General features: G+C 36.7%; 1 protein-coding gene across 1 annotated transcript in view; it reads left to right on the forward strand.

The window, feature by feature from the left end:
- The window catches only part of BCAS3 (BCAS3 microtubule associated cell migration factor), a 578,882-nt gene that overhangs the window by 253,186 nt on the left and 302,115 nt on the right, over window positions 1-23,581 (forward strand). The window contains exons 19-21 of the mRNA XM_043460326.1: window positions 8,651-8,775; window positions 10,949-11,114; window positions 13,910-14,010. Of these exons, the coding sequence (XP_043316261.1) occupies window positions 8,651-8,775; window positions 10,949-11,114; window positions 13,910-14,010 (392 nt within the window). The remainder of the gene's footprint in view (window positions 1-8,650; window positions 8,776-10,948; window positions 11,115-13,909; window positions 14,011-23,581) is intronic.

A 23,581-nucleotide genomic window follows, 5' to 3' on the forward strand; every position in this document is an offset into this window, starting at 1 on the left:
AGTTTTGAGAAGAAGCTTCTTTAAGTTAGATCATGGTTTTGTTGTTTTGTTTTGCTTCTAAGAATGAGTGAGCCCAAGAGACATTTTGGTTAATGTAATTTATATCAATTTTATAAATTTAGTCAGAATACATGTATGTGCAATTCTCATAACTGCTTCTGAGACTTGTTCATACTGTCTTATGGCCCTAGGGAAAAGTCTTAGTCTTTTTTCCTCTTGGACAAAAAGAAACTTAAATAATTTGACACAAACTAATTTCAGTGTTCATACGCTAATAGGAATATCCGAAAATTTCATTGTTGTATTAGAATAGGGTGGTAAATCATCATAAAGATTTCCTCTTTAAAATGCATTATCAAAATTAGTACACAGATTGTGAAACTGTGATAAGCAAATTCAGGGTATACATGAGTAAAAATTCCCTGAAAGTCAATCTTCATTCTTTGTGTTAACTAGATTTTCTTCCAAAAACAAGTACGCTACATGGATCTTACTCAGGAGCTTGTAGCAAACAGTGAAGTTTTAAATGCCAGATTCAACATTTGACAAGATTTCTTTGTAGACTCAATTTAGAATTGAATTCCATCTCGGGGTAAATTTCTCATTTTAAGTACAAAGAAAAGAGCTTTAGTATGTTAATAAAGTTTGAAGTTTTAGCGTAGACATAAAGATGGAATGACAAATGTTGTATGTGAAGTAAGAAAAGCCTATGCCTTCAACAGCTTATGTGCTCCTCAAATTTAAGCAAAAGCACTTGTCAACCAGAAATGATTTGAGGTTGAAACAAGATTAAAAGAGCCAGATTAAAGAAAGGGATGTATGAAATATAGTAGACTTTTGAATCATTGCCTGTCTTTTAGAAGACTGCTTTGTGGTTTGTTTGATGCTAGCAAGAAACTCGTTTTTAGTCACTTGTACTAGCCTAAAAGATCCTCCTTTAAAATACGTCTCTTTACTGGTGGTGCATGTTTTTCCCATTAAGATCTTAATGAAACCTCAAATTAAGGCAGCAAAATGAATATAAATTTGACAACTTCTTCCATGTTGTTTATAAAAAGCTTCTTTGTTTTAAGGGTTTTTACTATTTTTCCATGTTGTTTAGCGTTCAACCTGAGAATGTTTTTATTTACTGTTTTGGAATAAATATTATGTTATATAAAGTTATTTCTTTATTTTGTCAAATTTTTAGGACTTTCAGTATAGGGTAGGACTTGTATTTTGGAAGAATATGAAACTTTTGTAGTTCCTCTTAAAATGTTATATAAATTTCATACAAATTTTTTATTATTTTTCAGTTGAAACATTTATATTTAGCTGAGATTTTGCTTTTGATCGATCACAATTTCTGCTAATTTCTCCATTCTTTGATAAAACTGTTTTAATTGTTGAAATACATGGGGTTTCAGATGAGTCAGTTTATAATAATTTCTTTTCCTTTGACAACCAAATAAGTTTGTTGGAAGGTTAACTATGCAGACCAACTTCAACACTTTAGCCATTTTATACATTCTGAAGATTATGTATTTTCTAGGATTTTGGAATTTAAATGATGGTATAAATGATGTAAAAGAATCACACACATGATATACTTTTTAAATGCAGAAAATTTAAAAGAAATACAGTGAAATTTTAAAAATGAATTTTGCTTTCATTATTACAAATAAGTAATAAGTTGTTATGGAGTTCCTAATCTGCATCTAGTAAACTTTCCTATTGTTTGAATTTCTTACTGAAAGAAATAATATATGCACAACAGTGTAGACAAAAGGTAGTTCATTTGAATATATCTTTATAGTATATAAGGTTAATTTTAAAGAAGAGTTAAAATTTACATATCAAAGTATATTTAAAGTTTTAATTAGTGCCAAGTTTTCAATCTGTTTATAAATAGTTAAGTTAAGCTAATCTAGTTATTCTGACACTACTGAAAAAAATATAAATTCATTTTCAGAAGGAAAGATTTATATGGAGAGGAGAATCTTATCTGCCAGGTTCAAAGAAAATCTCTTAGGTCTTTAAGAATAATTTGTGATAGAATACTTTTAGATACCTGGTTAATATCTTTTTAAAAAATAAAATACTTTCATTTTCCTTATTAGTTTCTATTTTCGAAAATAAAGCTGAGAGTGAGGGAAACTTCTAAATTCCTTTTGAAAGCCTAATCACAGTGAGGAATATAAAGAAAAGCTTTTTCTCTTTAACACAAGGTGTAACGCCGCTTGTAATTCTTACATAAATATTGTCTAAGATTTGAACTGAAGTATTGACTGCACCCTTGTGATTTAGGGAATGAAAGAAACGGTGCTTCTGTCTCAGCCTAACCCTTCCCATGCTTGTGTCCTAAATAAGGCCCCAGGCCTCATTGTTGCTTTTCATGCCATCCACAGATTTACCACTTATATCCTATTTTATAGAACATAGAAAATTATCCAGATGCACATAATTTTGCTATAATTTTAAAGCCTATATCATTAGAGTCTTTTTTTCTTTTTTTGGTCTGTCTGTGGTTAGAGTGTGGAGAAAAAAACAAGCAGAGAAATTTAATATGTTTATCTGATTGAATTACATAATACAGAAGGAGCCAATGGGTAACTTCAATAGTCTTTGTAAATATTTTTAAAGATGTCATCATGTTAATGTCCCTAGAACATCTGATGGCATTAAAAATGATTCTCATTCTATGGTTAGATGGTCAGGTCTCCCAGAATAAATGACGAAATGTTAAAATCCTGAGTTTCAATTTAGCACCTTATTTGTTGTTGTTGTTGTTGTTTTTTTTATCATATATTACTTTTGGTTACATTGTCTCTTGTATTAAGTTTTGTAAATGTGATGTTTTCTGATATGGTGAAGGTTGAATTCATTCTGTAGTCCGTTATGTTTTGCTCACAAGTGAAGGCAAATTTTTCTTTTAATTTTTGACCTTGGAATTATTTATGGCACAGGAGAGTATAGTGCAGGAGTTGTTAATGGATAGGAGTCCACCAGCTCTATCAGTATGTTTTGTATTCATTTGTAACGATGATACAACTGAATTTCTGGACCCCCATATGCACATAATTTTTTTTTCTATCAACTACTAATTGAGTAAATTAGTTAAACAGTGAGAGACGTTTGTTTTAAACTTGCAGATGTCTTATAATAAAATTTTTAACGTCTCTTTCAGAAGATAAAGGGAGATAGATATTGAGAAGAGGAAAGAAAAGAAGGCTAATATTGGAGTGCTTTTCTAAAATGGTTGGAACACTAGTCTATAAATACGCATGAGTTACAAGGCTAGCACTTTTCTGTTTTATTCTTTTCACATATGTATCGTTTTTCAATATTTTATCTTTCTGCCAACAAAAGGTGATTTTGCAATAGAAATATTCTGGGTAATTGGGAAAAGTTCAATTCTGCTTCCACCCAATATTCCTCCTGGTCTTTGTCTTTTAAAATTTTAGGATAAAAGGGAAATTGAATCAATATTAAATTTTCTTCCTTTGGATATTTCATATAGAAAATACTTTATTAATAATAATATTTTCTTTAGATTATATCTCTTTTCTATTTTTCTGAAAATCTTGTACACATATACTACACATATTTAAATTTTCTATTTTGCTTAAATACCATAGTCATTCCAAAGGTCGATTGATGATAGAACTAACTTGTTATGACTATGTTCACCAAATATGCTAAGTACCCAGTACATGGCATTGTGTCATGCAGGAGGTGGCAAGTTATTTTCAGGGATAAAAACTTTTAATATTAAACACAAACTTTTACTAATGTGATTTATGAAGGCCCTATCAGAAGAATAAGAAGAAATGATGAAATATAAGAATAGAAATGATAATTTTTTCATAATTTTAAGAATATTTTTAACATAAGGTACTTATTCTCTGCAGGAAATAATGAGTTTAGGTAAAATGATACTATATTGATGCATTTTAATCATGTGTTCAGAAACTGAGTTATGTATAACTTATGTTATATAACATAACATATAACTTATGTATGTATAACATTAAAGAAGTCTGAGACTTCAGCTTTTGATGTTGAATAATTAGACTGTAAGCCAGTAGACATACATAATATATATTTGCTTGACTAAAGACTAAATTGATTATTATATTACAAAAGTAGCCAACTGGCCCAGTAGCAACTTTTAAAATCTATTTAGGATACATAGCTTAGATGCACCATGGACTCTCTTAAGAAGTGGCATGCTGCTTGTTTTCTGTCTTGTTGCTTCAGTTCAGTTCAGTCGCTCAGTCGTGTTCAACTCTGCGACCCCATCGACTGCTTCACGCCAGGCCTCCCTGTCCATCACCAGCTCCTGGAGTTTACTCAAACTCATGTCCATCGAATCGGTGATGCCATCCAACCATCTCATCCTCTGTCATCCCCTTCTCCTCCCTCCTTCAATCTTTCCCAGCATCAGGGTGTTTTCAAATGAGTCAGCTCTTCACATCAGGTGGCCAAAGTATTGGAGTGTCGGCTTCACTCCTGTTGCTTACCACATGATTTAAACATGTGGTATTGGAATTTCAGCTTCAGTATTGGAGTTTCAGCTTCAGTCTTGTTGCTTACCACATGATTTAAACAACAAAAACAAAAATAACTTTCGGGAATTTGCAAAGAACTTTCAATTTGTACATTTTGTACTGTCATTGCTCCTTGATGGCGATTCTAGTAAAAAATTAGTCATACAGTTGAAACACCTTTCAAAAAAATTCTGGAATCTTTTCTCCCCCTCTCTCCTCAGCCTTCCAGCCTCCAGAAACTAACCAATGGAAGTTAAAAGATGCTATTAATAGTTACAAGAACTTACAGCTCCCTGATAGCAGTTCAGTAAGAACTTGGTAAAGATCCTTGGTAAAGAATCCACCTGCCAATGCAGGAGACAGAGGAGACATGGGTTTGATCCCTGGGTCAGGATGATCCCCTGGAGGAGGAAATGGCAACCCACCCCAGTATTCTTGCTGGGAAAATCCAAGTCCATGGGGATGCAAAGAATCGGACATGACTGAGCACACACACAATGGAAATAAAGACTATGAAGGAACCTTACAAATAGCTGAGAAAAGAGAAGCGAAAGGCAGAGGTGAAAGGGAAAGAAATACGGAACTGAATGTAGAATTCCAGAGAATAGCAAGGAGAGACAAGAAAGCCTTCTTAAATGAACAATGCAAAGAAATAGAGGAAAACAGTAGAATGGAAAGACTAGAGATCGCTTCAAGAAAATTGAAGATACCACAGGAACATTTCATGCAAAGAAGAGAACAATAAAAAACACAAACAGTAAGACCTAACAGAAGCAGAAGAGATGGCAGGGGTACACAGAAGAACTGTACAAAAAAGGTCTTAACGACCTGGATAACCATGATGGTGCGGTCACTCACATCCTGGGGTGTAATGTCAAGTGGGCCTTAGGAAGCATTACTATGAACAAAGCTGGTGGAGATGATGGAATTCCCACTGAGCTATTTAAAATCCTGAAAGATGTTGCTGTTAAAGTGCTGCACTCAACATACCAGCACATTTGGAAAACTCAGCAGTGGCCACAGGTCTGGAAGAAAGTCAGTTTTCATTCTAGTCCCAAAGAAGGGCAATGCCAAAGAATGTTCAAACTACCGTACAGTTGTGCTTATTTCACATGCTAGCAAGGTAATGCTCAAAATCCTTCAAGCCAGGCTTCAACAGTATGTGAACCAAGAACTTCCACATATGTCAGCTGGATTTAGGAAAGGCAGAGGAACCAGAGATCAAATTGTGAACGTCCGTTGGATCATAGAAAAAGCAAGAGAGTTCCAGAGAAACATCTACTTCTTCATTGACTACGTGAAATTCTTTGAGTGTGTGGATCACAACAAACTGTGGAAAATTCTTAAAGAGTTGGGAATACCAAACCACCTTACCTGCCTCCTAAAAGGCCCGTATGTAGGTCAAGAAGCAACAGTTAGAACTAGACATGGAACAACGGGCTGGTTCAGAATTGGAAAAGTACATCAACGCTGTATACTGTCACTTTGCTTATTTAACTTATATGCACAGTTAGTACATCATGCAAAATGCCAGGCTGGATAAATCATGAACTTGGAATCAAGATTTCCGGGAGAAATATCAACAACCTTTGATATGCAGATGATACTACCTGATGGCAGAAAGCAAAGAGGAACTCAAGCACCGAGGAGCTCAAGTGCTTCTTGATGAGGGTGAAAGAGGAGAGTGAAAAATTTGGCTTAAAACTCAGCTGTCAAAAAACTAAGATCAGAGTATTCAGTCCCATCAATTCATGGCAAATAGATGGGAAAAAAGTGGAAGCAGTGACAGATTTTATTTTTGGGGGCTCCAAAATCACTGCAGGTGGTGACTGCAGCCATGAAATTAAAAGATACTTCCTCCTTGGGAGAAAAGTTATGACAACCCTAGGCAACGTTTTAAAAAGCAGAGGCATCACTTTGCTGACAAAGGTCCATGTAGTTAAAGTTATGGTTTTTAATAAATAAATAAATAAATAAATAAAATAAAGTTATGGTTTTCCCAGTAATCATGTATGGATATGAGAGTTAGGCCATAAAGAAGGCTGAGCACTGAGGAATTGATGCTTTCAAATTATGGTGCTGGAGGAGACTCTTGAGAGTCCCTTGGATTGCAGGGAGGTCAGACCAGTCAGTCCTAAAGGAAATCAACCCTGAGTACTCATTGGAAGGACTGATGCTGAAGCTGAAGCTCCAGTACTTTGGCCACCTGATGTGAAGAGCCGACTCATTGGAAAAGATCCTATGCTGGGAAAGATTGAAGGCTGAAGGAGAAGAGGGTGGCAGACCATGAGGTGGTTATATAGTATCACCAAATTAGTGGACATGAATTGAGCCACCTCCGGGAGACAGTGAAGGACAGAGGCTTGGCGTGCTGCAGTCCATGGGGTCGCACAGAATTGGACACAACTGAGCGACTGAACGGCAACAGCAACGTTGCAGCTGTGGCAAATGCAGCAAAGATATGAAATTGTTGGTGGAAACATTCATTTTATCACAGAATCTTACACACACAGAGCTATTATTTTATGCCCTGTCAGTCAGTGAAAGTCTTTGGTGTTTTAGGCATGGATGTGATTTTTATGGGTAATAACTTGGAGTGTTTAGAAAATGTTAATGTTGGAAAGAAGAGGCCTTTTCATATATGACAAGGTGCCTCGTATGGATTTTGTCAAAGGCAGACACCAAAAGGACCAAGCAGAGTGGCTTCTGATCCAGACATTTTGCTCTCCCTACCAGGAAGACATCAAAACAGAGGGCTCAGGAAATCAGATATGTGAGATGTTGTTTCAGGTGTCATAACACCTGGAAACTGAGATTACTAAACTGAAGTCTGATCTTTTAAAAACTTAGTTGAAGACTGTGTGCTATATAGGAGATAGTTAGCGTTAAGAACTAAGATATGGGAAGACTCTGCCCTGAGCGCTTTCTGCACATTATAAAATCAGTGGTTCTTAAACCTGAGCGGTTGCCAGAATCTCCTGGAGGGTTTGTTAAAACAGATTGTCAGAGTGGGGCATGGCTTGAAGATTATTTGCATGTCTAAGAACTTCTCAGTGTCAGGGTCCACACTTTGAGAACACGTGTAATACGGTAATCCTTAAAATAACCCTACAAGGTAGGCATTACCATCTTTCTGTTTTATATATTAGTTGCGTGAGCTCTGAGAGGTTAAGTAACTTAAGTGAAATTCACACAGGTGCTTTTGTACCTGGGATTCAGATTCATGTTTTTACCTGACCCCCAAAACCCAATCTTTCTCCATCTAACCTTACTTCATTAAAAGACAAAGAAATAAAGGATAATGAGCAAAGGAAAGTAGAAATAATGTGATTTGACATTGGAGACTGGTCCCTGGTGAAATTGCTAAGGAACTTTGGGGCAGACTGTAGAGAAGCGATACAGGATGGAAAGAAGACAATGGTTGTTATCAGAAGTTGATTGTACTAGAAGCTGGAAGCTGATTTGGGGAAAACAGAGGAAAGCTTGTACTTTTCTATGGTAGTTTCCTGAAGTAGCAGAAGTTACTTAATGCATTCTTAAACGTTAGAAGAAACAAAAATAGACCTCATTTCACAAATCCACAAAGAAAAAGTAAGAATAGGAAGATCAGTGATTATAATTGCATTAGATCATTAGATCTCCTCCCCAGACATTGCCTAACCATACATCGCATGCGGCTGCGAGCATTGTCAGAGTTCCATTCTGTATCATCTCGTGTTTTCATACATGCTGTCTCCACTCAACTGTATTGTCAGTCTCATGTTTTATATTTAAGATGAAATGATAAGCTATTTTATTGTTATGAGAAGTTTATGCTGGTTTTATTGTTCCACTCTGAAATATCCAGGGAAATATTACCCACTTCAAATAAGTTGACTTGGATTTTAGCAGCACATTCTTCAAAAAGAAGTCAATTCTTCTTGATCTTATAAGTTGCTATTCTGATAATACCCTGGAACTTTGAACTAGTTTTGCTGCCGATCACAGTCTCACAACCTCCAGTTCTCCTTAAGGCAAAATGCATGTCTACGTGGGGCAGAATTTAAAGGGAAATATGTCATTATCTTGAGGACTGTGATTTCATCTTGGTAATTTTTTTTTCTATCATTTTATCTTTTAAGCAAAGTTAAACCACCTCCACAAATTTCACCAAGCAAATCAATGGGCGGAGAATTTTGTGTGGCAGCAACGTTTGGGACATCCCGATCGTGGTTTGCAAATAATGCAGGTCTGAAAAGAGAAAAAGGTATGTGTTTTTACTGAAGTTAAATTTACCATATGTAATCTGTGTTTCTTGAAGAAAACTCATAGTGGTTCTCTTTGAATAAGCTTCAGCCCAATAATAGAATTTTCCCCCCACTCAGTTAGCATTGTCTTTCCTAAACCACTCAAGTCTCGTCAACAGGAAAGGCTGTCCTCTCACTATAAATGTGAAATAAATTGCCCACTGAGTGTTTTTGTTTTGCTGGTGACAATACACAGGTGACCTCAAAGTTGTCAGTCCCATATCGTTATATGTAGCTTTTACATTCTTTTCAAACAATTTTCATGCCATTGTCTATGAAGTGTAGAGAGGAAAAATGCTGTTATGCCTATTTTAGAGATGAAGAATTTGAGTTTAGTGAGTTTAAGTAATTTAGCTGAAAATGCTAGTTAGTAGGCAGTGGTATCAGTTTGAATCCAGGTTTTCTGATACATCTCTAAGAATAATCAACAACAGCTCTGCCATGTTATAAATTAAGATATAAAAGCAGGCTCCCACTCAGAAATAAGAATCATCTTTTATGGTAACCAGTGTCCCTTTGAACTTACATAGTATTGTTGTTTTTTTAAATCCCTTCTTTGACCACCAGAATCAGCTTATAGAAATACTGTATATGATCCCTTATTGTTCCTATGTAGAAAAGAGTGCCTACTTTCCTGGACCAAGTGTTTCATTTTGAAAGTTAAAAATTTCCTCTTATTATTGTGATCCAATTGAAGTAGGTCAGAAACTGAATTGTTAGTGAAGCCCTCTTCTGATGAGTTCCACAGGCTGTATTGTTCTTGGCAAAACGGCTGTCCTTGACGCTTAATACTGGCAGGCAGACATCAGCTCTTTCCCTCGTTATCGCCTTTCCATGGCCCTTTCCTTGGAAATAGGATCCCAGGCACAGCAGGCTCTTTACCTAAGCGGGAGAGGATACAGTGGAGTAGGCAAGCCTTCCATTTTCTTATCCCATCTTTATTTTTTTTGTTACCTCCTTTGCTTTAATGATGCTATCGAAATGACTTTTTGTTGCTAGTTAAAACCCTCTGTGGAGCTCCATTTCAAATGCTTCTCCCTTCTGTTCTGATTACCCTTTTAGCTTGCTACTCCTTTGTGTCCCACTGACTGGTCATTGGCCATGTTCTCAAATCAGCTGTAATTGAGTCCTTTGGCAGAGAGATAAGGTGACCCACCCAGCACTCATGAGGGATTCTATGTGCTCCTAGGTTTACTGTAAAACCCAAGATAGAGGACTAAACCTGTCTTGGTAATGAGGACATGTGTACTTGTTATAAAGTCATTTGATTAGATCCATATTCAACACCTGACCTCAAAGCATGACTGCTCTTCATTTACTGTGGGGGCCAGTGAGCCCACCGAGAGCAACGAAGGGAGAAGCTTTGGGGGAGGAGGACTTGCTCCTGTTTTTCATTGTTTGTTTGTTTTAATCTAGAAATTTAAAGGAGAAACTTTTCCGAGAGGGAGTATGTGAGAAGTTCGGCTGATTCAGGCAGACAGTCTCTCATACAGTTGAGTTGGTACCTCCGATATAACTAAATCTTAGTCCCTGCAGGGTTCCTTTTCTGTCAGTCCTCCTCTCTCTCACCTGGTATTCATTTTGCATGTTGTGGGGCAAATTACTATACTGTAGGCAAATGCAAAAGATTGTATAATATTGTTTCAGCATACTAGAATTTTGAATATATTTGTGTCATTCTTGAAATAAATTGCTTAAAGATTTAAAAATATTTTGATAGCAAAGACCTTTTCATGTTCATTGTTGTTGTTGTGCTCAGACGCTAAGTCATATCCGACTCTTTGAGACCCCATGGACTGTAGCCCACCAGGCAAGAATACTGGAGTGGGTTGTCATTTCCACCACCAGGGGATCTTCCCGACCCAGGTATCGAACCTGCATCTCCTGCGTCTCTTGCATTGCAGACGTATTCTTTACCTGCTGAGTCATCTAAGAAGCCCTTCATATTTATTAGCATCTACTTATAAGAGATAACCTTTAGACAAGGAGCAGGCACCATGTGAAAAAGTTTCTGCCTTCTTATTTTCGCAGCCAGCCTCAGGAACAGATTGAAGGGTCAGTAACTTGTAAAAATGAAGCTCTTGTCCTTTTATGCCGTTATCGCACATCCAGCGTCTGTTTTTCTATTTGTAGATCAGTCCAAACAAGTCGTGGTTGAGTCCCTCTACATTATCAGCTGCTACGGGACCTTAGTGGAGCACGTGCTGGAGCCACGGCCGCTAAGCACCGCCCCCAAGGTCAGCGATGACACCCCGCTGGAAATGATGACATCTCCCCGAGCCAGCTGGACTCTGGTCAGGTAGTATCTCTTTTTGTTTTTTATTACAAAAACTCAACTTTGTTGAGGTATAAAAGATTAAAAGTGTACAATTTGATAAGATTTGACATAGGTATACAGCTGTGAAACATCACCATGATTAACAATATAAATACATTGTTGTTTAGTTGCTAAGTCATGTCCAACTCTTTGTGATCCCATGGACAGTAGCCCCACCAGGATTCTCTGTCCATGGGATTTCCCAGGCAAGAATACTGGAGTGGGTTGCCATTTCCTTCTCTAGGGGATCTTCCCGACTCAGGGATCAAACCTGTGTCTCCCATATCTTCTGCATTGCAAGCAGATTCTTTTACCACTGTGCCATCTGTGAAGCTCCACATTATGATTATATCCTTACCTCAGATATTCTCTTATGCCTCTTTGTAATCTTTCCTCTTGCCCCTCTTCATTCCTACTTCATCCGCTGAGCCCTAGGCAACCACTGGTCTGCTCTCTGTCACTGTAGGTCAGTTTATTAATTTCTAAAATTTTATATAGAATCACAGTGGATACTCTTTGTCTTCTTTCTCCCAGCAAAATTATTTTGATTTATCCCTCTTATTGTCTAGTCAAAGCTGTGATTTTTCCAGCAGTCATGTATGGATGTGAGAGTTGGATCATAAGGAAGGCTGAGCACCAAAGAGTTGATGCTTTTGAACTGTGGTGTTGGAAAAGACTCTTGAGAGTCCCTTGGACTGCAAGGAGATCAAACTAGTCAATCCTAAAGAAAATCAACCCTGAATATTCACTGGGAAGACTAATGCTGAAGCTGAAGCTTCATTACCTTGGCTATGTGATGCAAAGAATTGACTCATTGGAAAAGACCCTTATTGCTGGGAAAGATGGACGGCCAGAGAAGAAGGGGGTGACTGAGGATGAGATGGTTGGATGGCATCACGGACTCAATGGACATGAATTTGAGCAAACTCTGGGAGGTAGTGAAGGACAGGGTAGCCTGGCGTGCTGCAGTCCGTGGGATCGCAGAGTTAGATGCAACTGAGTGACTGAACAAAAATGCCTCTTGTTGCATTTTTTTTATAATTCATTCCATTTTTAATTGAGATATAATTTATATGTAATGCATATAATACAATTCAGTCACTTAAAGTGAATTTTCACTGGGTTGTGCACCCATCACCGCAGTCAGTTTTTTGAGGGTGGTGGGGTCTTTGTTGTGGCACGAGGGCTTCTCTTGTTCTGGTGCATGGGCTTGGTTGCCCTGCAGCATGTTGGATCTTAGTTCCCGAACCAGGGATCGAACCCACATCCCCTTCATTGGAAGATGGATTCCTAACCACTGGAACACCACAGTCAGTTTTCATCACCCTCCAATGAAACCCCGTATCTGTTAGCAGTCACTCCCCTCCAACCATTTTCCTTCAACCCTTCAGCCCTAGGCAACACCAGTTTACCTCGTGTCTTTGGATTTGCCTACTCTGGACATTTCACTTAAATGGAACCATACAAAATGTGACCTGTTGCATCTGACTTCCTTCGCTTAGTGCAGTGTTTTTAATGCCCAGCGATGTTAAGCATGTAGCGGAACTTCATTCCTTTTTTCATGGCCAAGTGATTTATATGGATATACCACATTTTGTTTATCCATTTATCACTTGATGGACATTGCCACTGTTTAGCTGTCAAGAATTATGCTCCTAAGAATATTAGCCAAGTAAATAAATATTAAAATAATAATAATAAATAAAGTGATTCCCCAAGATAAAATGGCTCATCACAGTAAAAATGTTTATTAAAATCAGAGTCCTCCTTGAGAGTACATAGTCATTAGAATTTTTATAATCTAGCGTAAAGAGGGAGAAATAAGATACAGGACAAAACCCAGTCCATATAGTGTATACTGGTACAGGAGAGACAGAAAATTGGTCCTGATGTGTGTGAAAGTATTAGTTGCTCAGTTGTGTCTGACTCTGAGACCCCATGGACTGTAGCCTCTCTGTCCATGAGATTTCCCAGCAAGAATACTGGAGTGGGTTGCCATCGCCTGCTCCAGGGGTTCTTCCTGACCCAGGGATCAAACCTGTGTTTCCTGCATTATAGGCAGATTCTTTACTCTCTGAGCCATCAGGGAAGCTATGTATGTAAGGAAACAGACAAAAATGGATATGAAAATCATCTCTCTCTTTTTGACATTTAAAAATATTCTTGTATTGATTTTTGGTGGCTCCAGCACTCTTTCCTACTACTTGACTGCACTGGATTGACCTGATCAATATATTATGTGTCAAGCTATTTAGGAGTGGGCAGATCTAATTAAAATTAGTGCACCATCATTGAAATAAGTGGCTTATTTTGGAACTCATGCTAATCAGGTCTTTAATAAGTCTAGCATTAACTGTGTTTTCTTAACCATTATTTTCTGCTTTATTTTATTTTAAAATGTAAATATATTCTAAGAATAGAGGGTGCTAACAGTTGTCAGAAATGCTAACAATTGTCAGAAATTAGGTAAAAATTAGTTGTGGCATTTGAGTTTCACACTTCCTCTGTTCAGTGTTTTGACTGTCTTGTCTGTTATGTTGGAGGGTCGTCTGCTATTAAACTAATATTGACTCTATGTAATTTGTATGACTCACTGCCACCTTTTTATTCTTCCTAAGCAGATGGCTTTGTGTTTCAGGTTTCAGCACTCCAGCAAGTTCATTTGAATGATTAAAATGATAGTGTGAGTTTATATCAGTGTCTATAAGTGGTGGCAGTGATGATTTATATTCCCTCTATTAAGCCTGAGTCTTAATAATCTTCTGTTATTTCCTCAGAACTCCTCAATGGAGTGAACTGCAGCCACCGTTTAACGCGAACCACCCTCTGCTCCTCGCCGCAGATGCAGTGCAGTATTATCAGTTCCTGCTTGCTGGCTGTGAGTAGTTCTCAATTTTTTCCTTCCATACACTATTTTGAGCTTTCATCTTAAAATGCTGACTTTTAATGCGATCATGCATATTACCAGTGGTCATATGGCCAGAGGCCATAAACAATCTGATGGAGGCAAGGAAGATATTTAATACAATACCTCATAAGCTTTAGCACACATTAATTGTGCTTCTGGACGTTCATGTTCCCTGGTCATGACATATACCCTTACTTTTATATAAATTGATAAGAGAGTATCTGGTGGGTATTCTCAAAATTTTTTTAAAAAAATAAGGAAAAAAAAAAAAAAAATAAGGATTCTAGGATATAATAAAGTTTCATAAAATTGGAATCTATTTCTGACATAAAAAAAAGTTACATACTTTTTGCTGTGGAAATTGTATTAGCAGGCTTTTTGCTTTGTAGGATATTTTTTTGCAACATTGAAGTAGTGATTGCAGCTCCATAAGGATTTTGTTTACTTTTGATCTGGGTTCTTTTTTTACTTAAGGAGAAAAAAGTATACATTGAACTAGAAACAGCCTTCTTTGTAAGTGAGACCGGAAAAGATAATTTAATATTTATTATCCAGCTTACGGTCATAGAATTAAAAATTCTTTACAATTATAATGTAAATCTGTAGAATTCACTGAATCCTTAATTTAACTGGATGGCTCTGAGTACTGTATGCTTTTAGGAAATTTTCTGTAAATCAACACTGACATGTTTTTAATAGAGTTTTGTTCTATCAGACTTATTTTCTTGCCTGGTTGTATTATGCAGTATGAAGTAAAAAAATTTGTAAAACAATTTTATGTTTATAATGTGTTATATGTTATACTAGAAACAGAGGAAGTGTACTGACTGCACTAAAGTTATGAAGCTCCGTAATTGTAACAAAGAATTGGTGGTTTCATTTCTCTTATATGATTGAATTCACTCTTCTAGCATGTATTTATTGAATGACATCTCTGTGTCAGTAGCTTGTGGTTTAAATGAGAGTAGTAGGTTGCTTCTGTCCTCGTGAATTCAGTATCTAATTTAGGAGACAGATGTTTTATCAAAACATAGAAGAAAGTGAGACAGGTCATCAGTGAAGGGTTACACATGGAATTGTGAAGACAATGGCTTAAGTTGCTAAACTGTTTACAGAGGGATAGTAGGTAAGTGGTTTTCTGGTTTAAGAAGCAGAGTATGTAAAAGTTCTTAGGTTCTAGGTTATCTCAGCATATATTTAACTCTATCATATGACTTGGAAAAAACATATATTGATATATAATGCCAATGTTTATAAGAACATTTTCCCATACCTCTCTACAGAGGTAAAAATAGTTAATTGTTGAATTAAGTATAGTTGACTATTTCAGCATTAATACCGGGTTTCTTTGTTTAGTTACTTTGTAATATACTTTTTATTGATTTGTTTTTGGCTGCACTGGGTCTGCACCGCTGCAGGCGGGCTTTGCCTAGCTGAGATGAGCAGGGGCCACTCTCTGTAGCCGTGTGCAGGTTTCTCGTTGCAGAGAGTGGGCTCTAGGGCATGCTGGTGCCCTAGTGGTTGTGGCACATGGGCTTAGATGCTCTGTGGCACGTGGAGTCTTCCCAGACCAGGGATTGAACTCGTGTTCCCTGCATTGGCAGGCAGATTTTTTTACCACTGGACCACCAGGGAAGTCCTCTTTAGTTATTTTGACAGGTCTGTTACAGTAGACAAACAATAGCAAGTTCCAAATATGTAGAAAAAGATATGGGCCAAAAAAAAAAAAAATGCAGCTATCTCTATTCCTTGACTTATTTGTTCCAGTGAGTTAAGCGAACTTTATTTTAACAGCTCTAGACACCTTTGTTCAATTCTTAGAACTACAGAACCCCCCAGGTGCATGGCTGAAGAACCACCACTGTAGCCCAAGCTGTCAGTCGTTTTCAAACATTGCAACAACACCATCGGAATTTCACCTTAGAAAGAACACCCTGGCAGTGTTGTAGAAGAGGTTCAGGAGTAGGGAAGAGGTGTGGCAGCTACATGATACTAGAGCGAGATGGGAGGGTGTTAATTAAGGCTTTTACAGAGAAGATAGAATAAACCTGAGATGTTGCACAGCTGAACTAGAACAAAATTAGGCAATTTGAAATAGTCACTGGTGATTGTTTGATTTCTGAATAAAATATGTAATATAATGCATGTCATGTTAGATGTTTTTGAATTCTAGATGGATTAGCATAGGAATAAGGATGAAAAGGCCAAGTTTCTAGTTCCAGACCACCTCTCATTAACTTGATAAGTATAAAGTATCAGTAATAATACTTGCTCTTATAAAGGGGTTACTGTGGTCAGTGCAGTGATGCTCAGCATCATTCTGAACCTTTCTTTCTTATTTCAGAAATAAATAAGAAATATTTTCAATTAATAGACTTCAGGGACTTAACAATGGAATACCTATTCTGAATCTGTAATCTTGACCTTGTTGCCAGATCTGTTGTCTAAGTGACAGACTTCATATGTGTGTCCTATATCTTGGTTACATAATTGTTATGTTTCCTCTTATCTAGTGAAATGTTACTATAGATATAACTTAATTTAAAAACACCTCAGAAATAGGTAATTCTGTAATAATTATTATACTACTACTTTACATTGGCAGCAGAGACACAGATTTAGCCTGAATTTTGAAGTCACGTTTTCTTACATAAAGAAAGGCTATTGGGGGACATCCCTGGTAGTCCAGGGGTTAAGAATCTGCCTTGCAATTCAGGCAACATAGGTTTGATCCCTGGTTGAAGAAGTAAGATCCCATATGCCGCAGAGCAGCTAAGCCCACAATACCGCAATTACTGAGTCTGCACTTCACAACCATAGTCTGTGTGCCGCAATGAAAGATCTAGAATTACACAAAGATCCCACCTGCCACAGTGCAGCCAAATAAATAATTTTTTTTAAAGAAAAAGGCTATTTGATTGAGAGTCCTGGACAAACTAGTATATTTCATGACTAAAGAAATTAAATGTTCAAAACATGGACATCTGCATCAGAGGAGTAAAAGCTGAAATATAATTGTTTAAAGCAATGCTGGAGCCGGTTTAGAGAGAATACCTTTACCTGCCCATCTGTTGAGCCCTTTATGCAGTTTAGAACCTCCTGAAGAAGACTTTCTTACTACCTTCTTGCTTTCTCTCCATTTCCCGTACTGAAACCATTTGAAAAGATGATATTGTACCTGGTGGCAGGAAGTTTTTTTTTTACTTGACCATGTTGAAAATCTGCAGACTATTCATAATATAGTACTGAAAGTATCTTCAAATATAATCATTTGGAGTAAAACTGTAATGCAAACTTCACTAGTGTCGCCAGCATTTTCTTTGGTTGTGTCTGAATCTGTGGATCAAGTGAAGTAGACTTGTACAAACTCCGGAAGTTGTAATAATACTCAACAAAGAATGATGTAAATGGAAATGCAAAAGACACTTTGTCGCAGGGAGAAGAGACTAGGAGAGCAGGATGTTTAGCAAGGAATCCCCACCTCCCCTTCCAGCCCTGTAATCATAACAAGTATACTGCTAGTTGATAAACAGAAGTTCTGCATATGTGGCCTAAGGGTCACTGGTGGGCAGGGAAAGGGAAACGCGCTTGAACATTAAATATTTCTTACCTAAATATAGTGAAGTAAGTGAAAACTCCAAATTTTATATTCCTAACTCTAGTCATGTTTACTGCCCATACTAATTGAATGGAATGATTCAAAATTGAGCAACTTTGATGTGTGAATTGACTCATATGAGCCTGCCCCTTACAAAGTCACTCTGGAGGTGGAATTTACTTCTTTGTTATTAGGGTGAGCCATATGAAATTGCTGTTTAGAATAAGCCCAAAAAGTCACATGGTTTGAATAGATTGATTAGTTTATGTGTGTAGAGAAGATATGCAGATGGTAGTCTAATTTGCTATCTAGCTCAGGATAAAAGTTAAGAATCTAATATTAAAAAAAAAGTTTTGTCTGGGTCATAAGAAATCTTGGGAATTGTTTATAAAAAGATTACAGTAGTGATGATTAGTGATTTTTGTGGTAATAGTATTTTTTTTCCCTTCAAGAAAAATGCATAACTGTAGTTACCTTTTCTAAAATAGTCATTTTATTTTAGTGTATTCCTTTGCCAAAAACAAAGATGAGACTAACAGATATCAACCAGCTTTGAATGTGATCCCAAAGTAGATAATACTTTTTCTTTAGTCTGTTTCCGAACTTCCCAAATTGTAAATTAAAAACAGGGCTTACGGAGTTAAACTGGGGAAGTTTTATTTGGGCAGAAAATAATGTTTCCTCCTTTTCTTTCAGGTGATTTGGCAGCAGCAGTATTTTTAAGTTGCTGACATTAACTAGCTTTGCTGGGGATAGGTCAGGCTTTGAACTTCTAAGATAATCCATGGGTATGTGAGAAGTTCCTCCCTAAGTTTACTGAGTTTTCTTTGTTAAATGTTAACAAAGGATCATGCAAAGGAAATACAGCTCTGATACACACTGAAAATGGCTAATATGGGGGTTTTTGTTAATTTTTAACTATCTTTCAAATATAATTGACAAAATATTGACAAAAATTGACAAAACACAGAAATAGTGTGAATGTACTGTGGTCTTTAAAACACGTGTGTGTGTGTGACAACAGTAGTATAAAAACCAGGAGAGTGGGAAATGGAACTTACTGTTGTAAGGTTTTTATTGAATGTGTGACTTCAACATCATTTGGAGGCAAACTGTGTTGTTAAAGATGTATGATGAAATAAAAAACAAACCTAAGTGCTGAAAAAAGGAAGTAAAGTGTTAAGAATAAGCAAGTTGATGTAACTCTAAGCAACATCAGTACTCATGTTAGTTATAAATGGCCTAAATACTGGACAAGTCAGAGATTGTCAAGTTGGGTCAAAAAATAAAACCCAGTTATATGCTGCTTAGGAGAAACTCACTTTTTTTAATCAATATTTTTTATTGATATATAGTTGATTTTTATTGACATGTATTTGCTGTAGTCCATGGGGTTGCAGAGTCGGATACGACTTAGCAACTGAAGAACTGCAACAGCTGTTGCTTTATAATGTTGTGTTAATTTCTGCTTTATAGCAGAGGGATTCGGTTATATTGATACATGTATGTATACATTCTTTTTTAAAATATTCTTTTTCATTATGATTTATCATGGGATCCTCAATATAGTTCTCTGTGCTCTCGAATAAGATCTTGTTGTTTACCCGTTTCATATATAAAAACTTACATCCGCTAACCCCAAACTCATACTCCATTCCTACCTCAGTCCCCACCCCCTTGGCAACCACTAGTCTGGGAAAACCCACTTTAAACTCTCACTTGTTACATTCATATTAGACGAAGTAGAGCGCTCCACCCAACAACAGTAGAGTGTGCATTCTTTTCAAGTGCACAAGGAACATTGACAATTATAGACCTTCTTCCAGGCCATAAAACAAGTCTCAATAAATTTAAAAGCTTTCAAGTTATTCAAAGTATATATATTCTGGGACCACAATGGAATTAAATAAGAAATGATTAACAGATCTCAGGAAAATCTACAAATACATGGAAAGTAAAGAATACACTTCTACATGATATATGGTTCATAGGAGAAATCAAAAGGGAAATTAGGATATTTTTAGCTGAATGAAAATAAAAACAGAACACATCCCTATCTTAGACTACTATTCAGGGAGAAAAAAATAGTATGTTGAAGTATAAATACATGCCACAAGTTGGATGATTCTCAAGGGCATCCTGTAGAGAGACCGTATGAGGAAGGGTTGAATATGACCATGAAGAATTCAGTAGATCTTTGATGGAACAGTTCTGTATCTTGACTGAAGCTGAGGTTATACAGATAAACGTGTGTGACAAAATGGAATAGAATTACATATAAACACCCCCTCACACTCTCACCACAAAATAAGTGTATGTAAAATTGTATGTGTAAGACTAGTGTAATCTGATTAAGGTCGCTGGATTGTACCAATGACACTTTCCTGGTTTTGAAAATAGGTGAAGGGTGTGCTGACCTTCGTTGTACTATTTTAGCAACTTGATAGGAATCTATAGTTATTTAAAAATAAAAACTTTGGAGGAAAAAATGAAAAATTTGTGGGATGGCACTAAAATGGTACTCGGGGTGAAATTCATAGAACTAAATGCCCATGTTAGAACATGAAATCAGTGGTGTCAGCTTTTGTATTCGGAAACTAGCAAAAGTAGAGTGAATTATAGCACAAGAAAGGAAATAGTTAAAGATCAGAGTGGAAAAGTAATTAAATCATAAAATTGTGGTATGGGGTTCTTCTCCTTAGAGATTCTTTGATTTGTGGGATTTTAGTTTTCATTAGATGTGAAAATTTTAATGCAGTTATATCTTCAATTTTTTTCCTATCATTCCTCTTTGCTCCTTTTCTGACTGCAATTATATATGTTCACAACTTGATATTTTCCCAACTCACTGATTCTTTGCTCAGTTAAAAATTCTCTTTCCCTCTCTCTGTTTGATTTTGTATAGTTTGTATTTCTGTGTATTTATATATCTATACTGTCATCTCTTCTGCTCTGTCTAGTTTGCTATTTTGTTCAACACATTTGTCGTTTCAGATACCATATTTTTCATCCAGTGCCATCTGGGTGTTCTTTTATATCTTTCATTTCTTTCTTCATCATGTACATATGTGAACATATAGAACATTTATTTTGTAATAGTTGCTTTAGAATCCTGGTGTGCTCTTTTCACCCTGGTATTGTTGGGGAGCTTTTCTATTGACTGGTGTTTTTCTTCTTGGTGTGCCTTCCTGCTTCTGTGTGTACCTAATGATTTTTGATAGGATGCTGGGCAGTTTTAGTTTCACATTACTGACTAGTGGTTTATTCTCCATTCCTGAGAGGTACTCAAGCTGTTGTTGTTGGTGTTCGGTCACTAAGTTGTGTCTGACTCTTTGTGACCCCATGGACTGCAGCGCACCAGGTCTCTCTGTCCATCACCATCTCCTGGAGTTTGCCCAAGTTCATGTCCATTGAATTGGTGATGTCATCCAACCATCTCATCCTCTGCTGCCCTCTTCTCCTTTTTCCTTCTCAAGTTACTTGGAATAAATTTTGTTCTTTCTTTATTTTTAAGCTTTGTTATGGATGATTCAAAAAATAGCCTTTTGCTTAGGGCAAATTAAAGAAGGAAGAAGTTAATTCTTGGTGGGGATGAAGAGAAGTGGCTGAATTTTGGAGAAATTGAACAAGTTTCATCTGTAGGATTGGGGACTATATGAAGTTACTGAAGAAAAGTAAAGAGAAATGGATGACTGGTGTGAACAAAAGGTTATATCATTCACTGAAACACTGAGAGAAGTATGTTGCCTAGAGTAGGAGAGAGAATTGCTGATTACAGCGTTGCCTCTGTTTGGGTGCATGTAGTATATTTGTTGTTCTGTCATTCAGTCACATCTGACTCTTTGAGACCCATGGACTGCAGCATGACAGGCTTCCCTGTCCTTCACTATCCCTGAGAGCTTGCTCAAACTCCCATGCGTTGAGTTAGTGATGCCATCCAACTATCTTGTCTTCTTTTCCTCCTGCCTTCAGTCTTTCCCAGCATCAAGGTCTTTTCCAGTGAGTTGGCTCTTTGTATCAGCCGGCCAAAGTATTGGAGCTTCACCCTCAGCATCAGTCCTTCCAATGAATATTCAGGACTGATTTCCTTTAGGATTGACTGGTTTGATCTCCTTGCAGTCCAAGGGACTCTCAAGAGTCTTCTCCAACACCACAGTTTAAAAGCATCAATTCTTTTGGCACTCAGCCTTCTTTATGGTCCAGTTCTCACATCCATACATAACTACTGGAAAAACCATAGCTTTGACTATAAGGACCTTTGTTGGCAAACTAATATAGCATGGTGGTAATATTCAGTAGGTTCTTGGAGATAACTCAGAAACTCCATCTATATATACTCCATATGTGTATTTATAGATTTGAGCTCCTTTCTGAGATTTTTTGGATTATAATCAGTAACTGATGTAAACTTTCTCTGAAATAATTTTACCCCAAAGAGAATTTAGAAGGAAGAGATGAGGTTCTATTATGGTATAGACAGAATAACATTTAAAAACTCAATGTAAATCACTCAAAAAATCCACCTGAAATGTTACTTTTGAATAGCTGGACTGTCTATTGATATATTGACTTTTAAAAAATGTTGTTTTACTGATCACTTGGACTTCACTAGCACTTTTGTTTAAGTCTTTATGTATAATGAAGTAGATGATACCTAAAGCTAGTATTGACATTTGTCTTTTACCTAGAGCTGTGAAGGGCTTGAAGGACTTTCCTGGTGGCTCAGATGGTAAAGAATCTGCCTGCAGTGCAGGAGTGCCAGGTTTGATCCCTGGGTTGAAAAGATCCCCTGAAGATGGGAATGGCAACCCACTTCAATATTACTGCCTGGAGAATGCCATGGAGAGAGGAGCCTGGTGGGCTGCAGTCCATGAGGTTGTAAAGAGTCGGACATGACTTAGCAACTACCACTTTAGAACTATGAGGAGCACAAGTAGGCAGCGTATTTAAGGTTAGATTCTAGAGCTCTTGATTTTGAGCTAAATTTTGTGCTGTTGGCCTACCAGCTACAACCGTGAGAGTAAAAATAGGAAATGTTTTTCTTTGTAATAAAGTCACACTTCAAGGTTTAGAGTGAAGACATTTTTAGAGTATTTTACTATCTTGTTTTATTGGTTTTATAATACAATGGTGATCTATTTTGAAGATACTGGTACAAAAAGGATGAAAAAAGTACTGGTCTCCTCTACCATGGTCATCATCAGTGCCCTGGAAAAACAATTAAACAGGCAGCAATTTTCTGAGCTGCTCTCTTTAGAGTGTCACGTTAGATTTACCCTAACATCCTGGATTGCATCGCTGTTGTGGTATGTACCAAGTATGGCAGAGGTACTCAACAATATTTCCTTGCATTGTCCATAATAAATATTTGCCCAAGAGTTGGTAGGGTGGAAGGGGAAAGAAAGAAATGTTTTTCTACTGTAGAGGAAACTTGTAATGTAGAACTTATTTATAGAGTATTTATAGTCCATTGTTGGGTCATTGGGTGTGTCATACTGCTCTATCTAGGTCTGAATATCTGCAGTACTTAAAACACCACTTCATATTGAATTATATTCGGTGGATTCTCTTATTTATACTTAATTTTATCAACTGACATATGTCCTTCCTTAGAGAAATGATTTTAGTGAAATGGTGTTTTTCTCCAAGAGACATATTATCTGTTTGAGAAATATTGACCCTGAATTTAGCTATATATATGCTGTTTAACTTGAGGAACATTATGAAATTCAATATATTTTCTTCCTCAATGAAAATATATAGTTTATCAAAAAGTTCAGTTTACTTTCTTTCCCTTTGTGTTTATGGGATACATGCTTTTTATTGATACTCATATCTTTACATAGATCTTCACACCTGTGGAATAGTTGGTTGAGTTTCTCTGTCATTGTTGATTTGTTGCTAAGAGGTTTCAGCATCAGAAGTCCTTTCTGTTACAACATA

The sequence above is a fragment of the Cervus canadensis genome, chromosome 1 (genome assembly GCF_019320065.1).
Source record: "Cervus canadensis isolate Bull #8, Minnesota chromosome 1, ASM1932006v1, whole genome shotgun sequence".
In the NCBI taxonomy this organism is placed as follows: domain Eukaryota; kingdom Metazoa; phylum Chordata; class Mammalia; order Artiodactyla; family Cervidae; genus Cervus; species Cervus canadensis.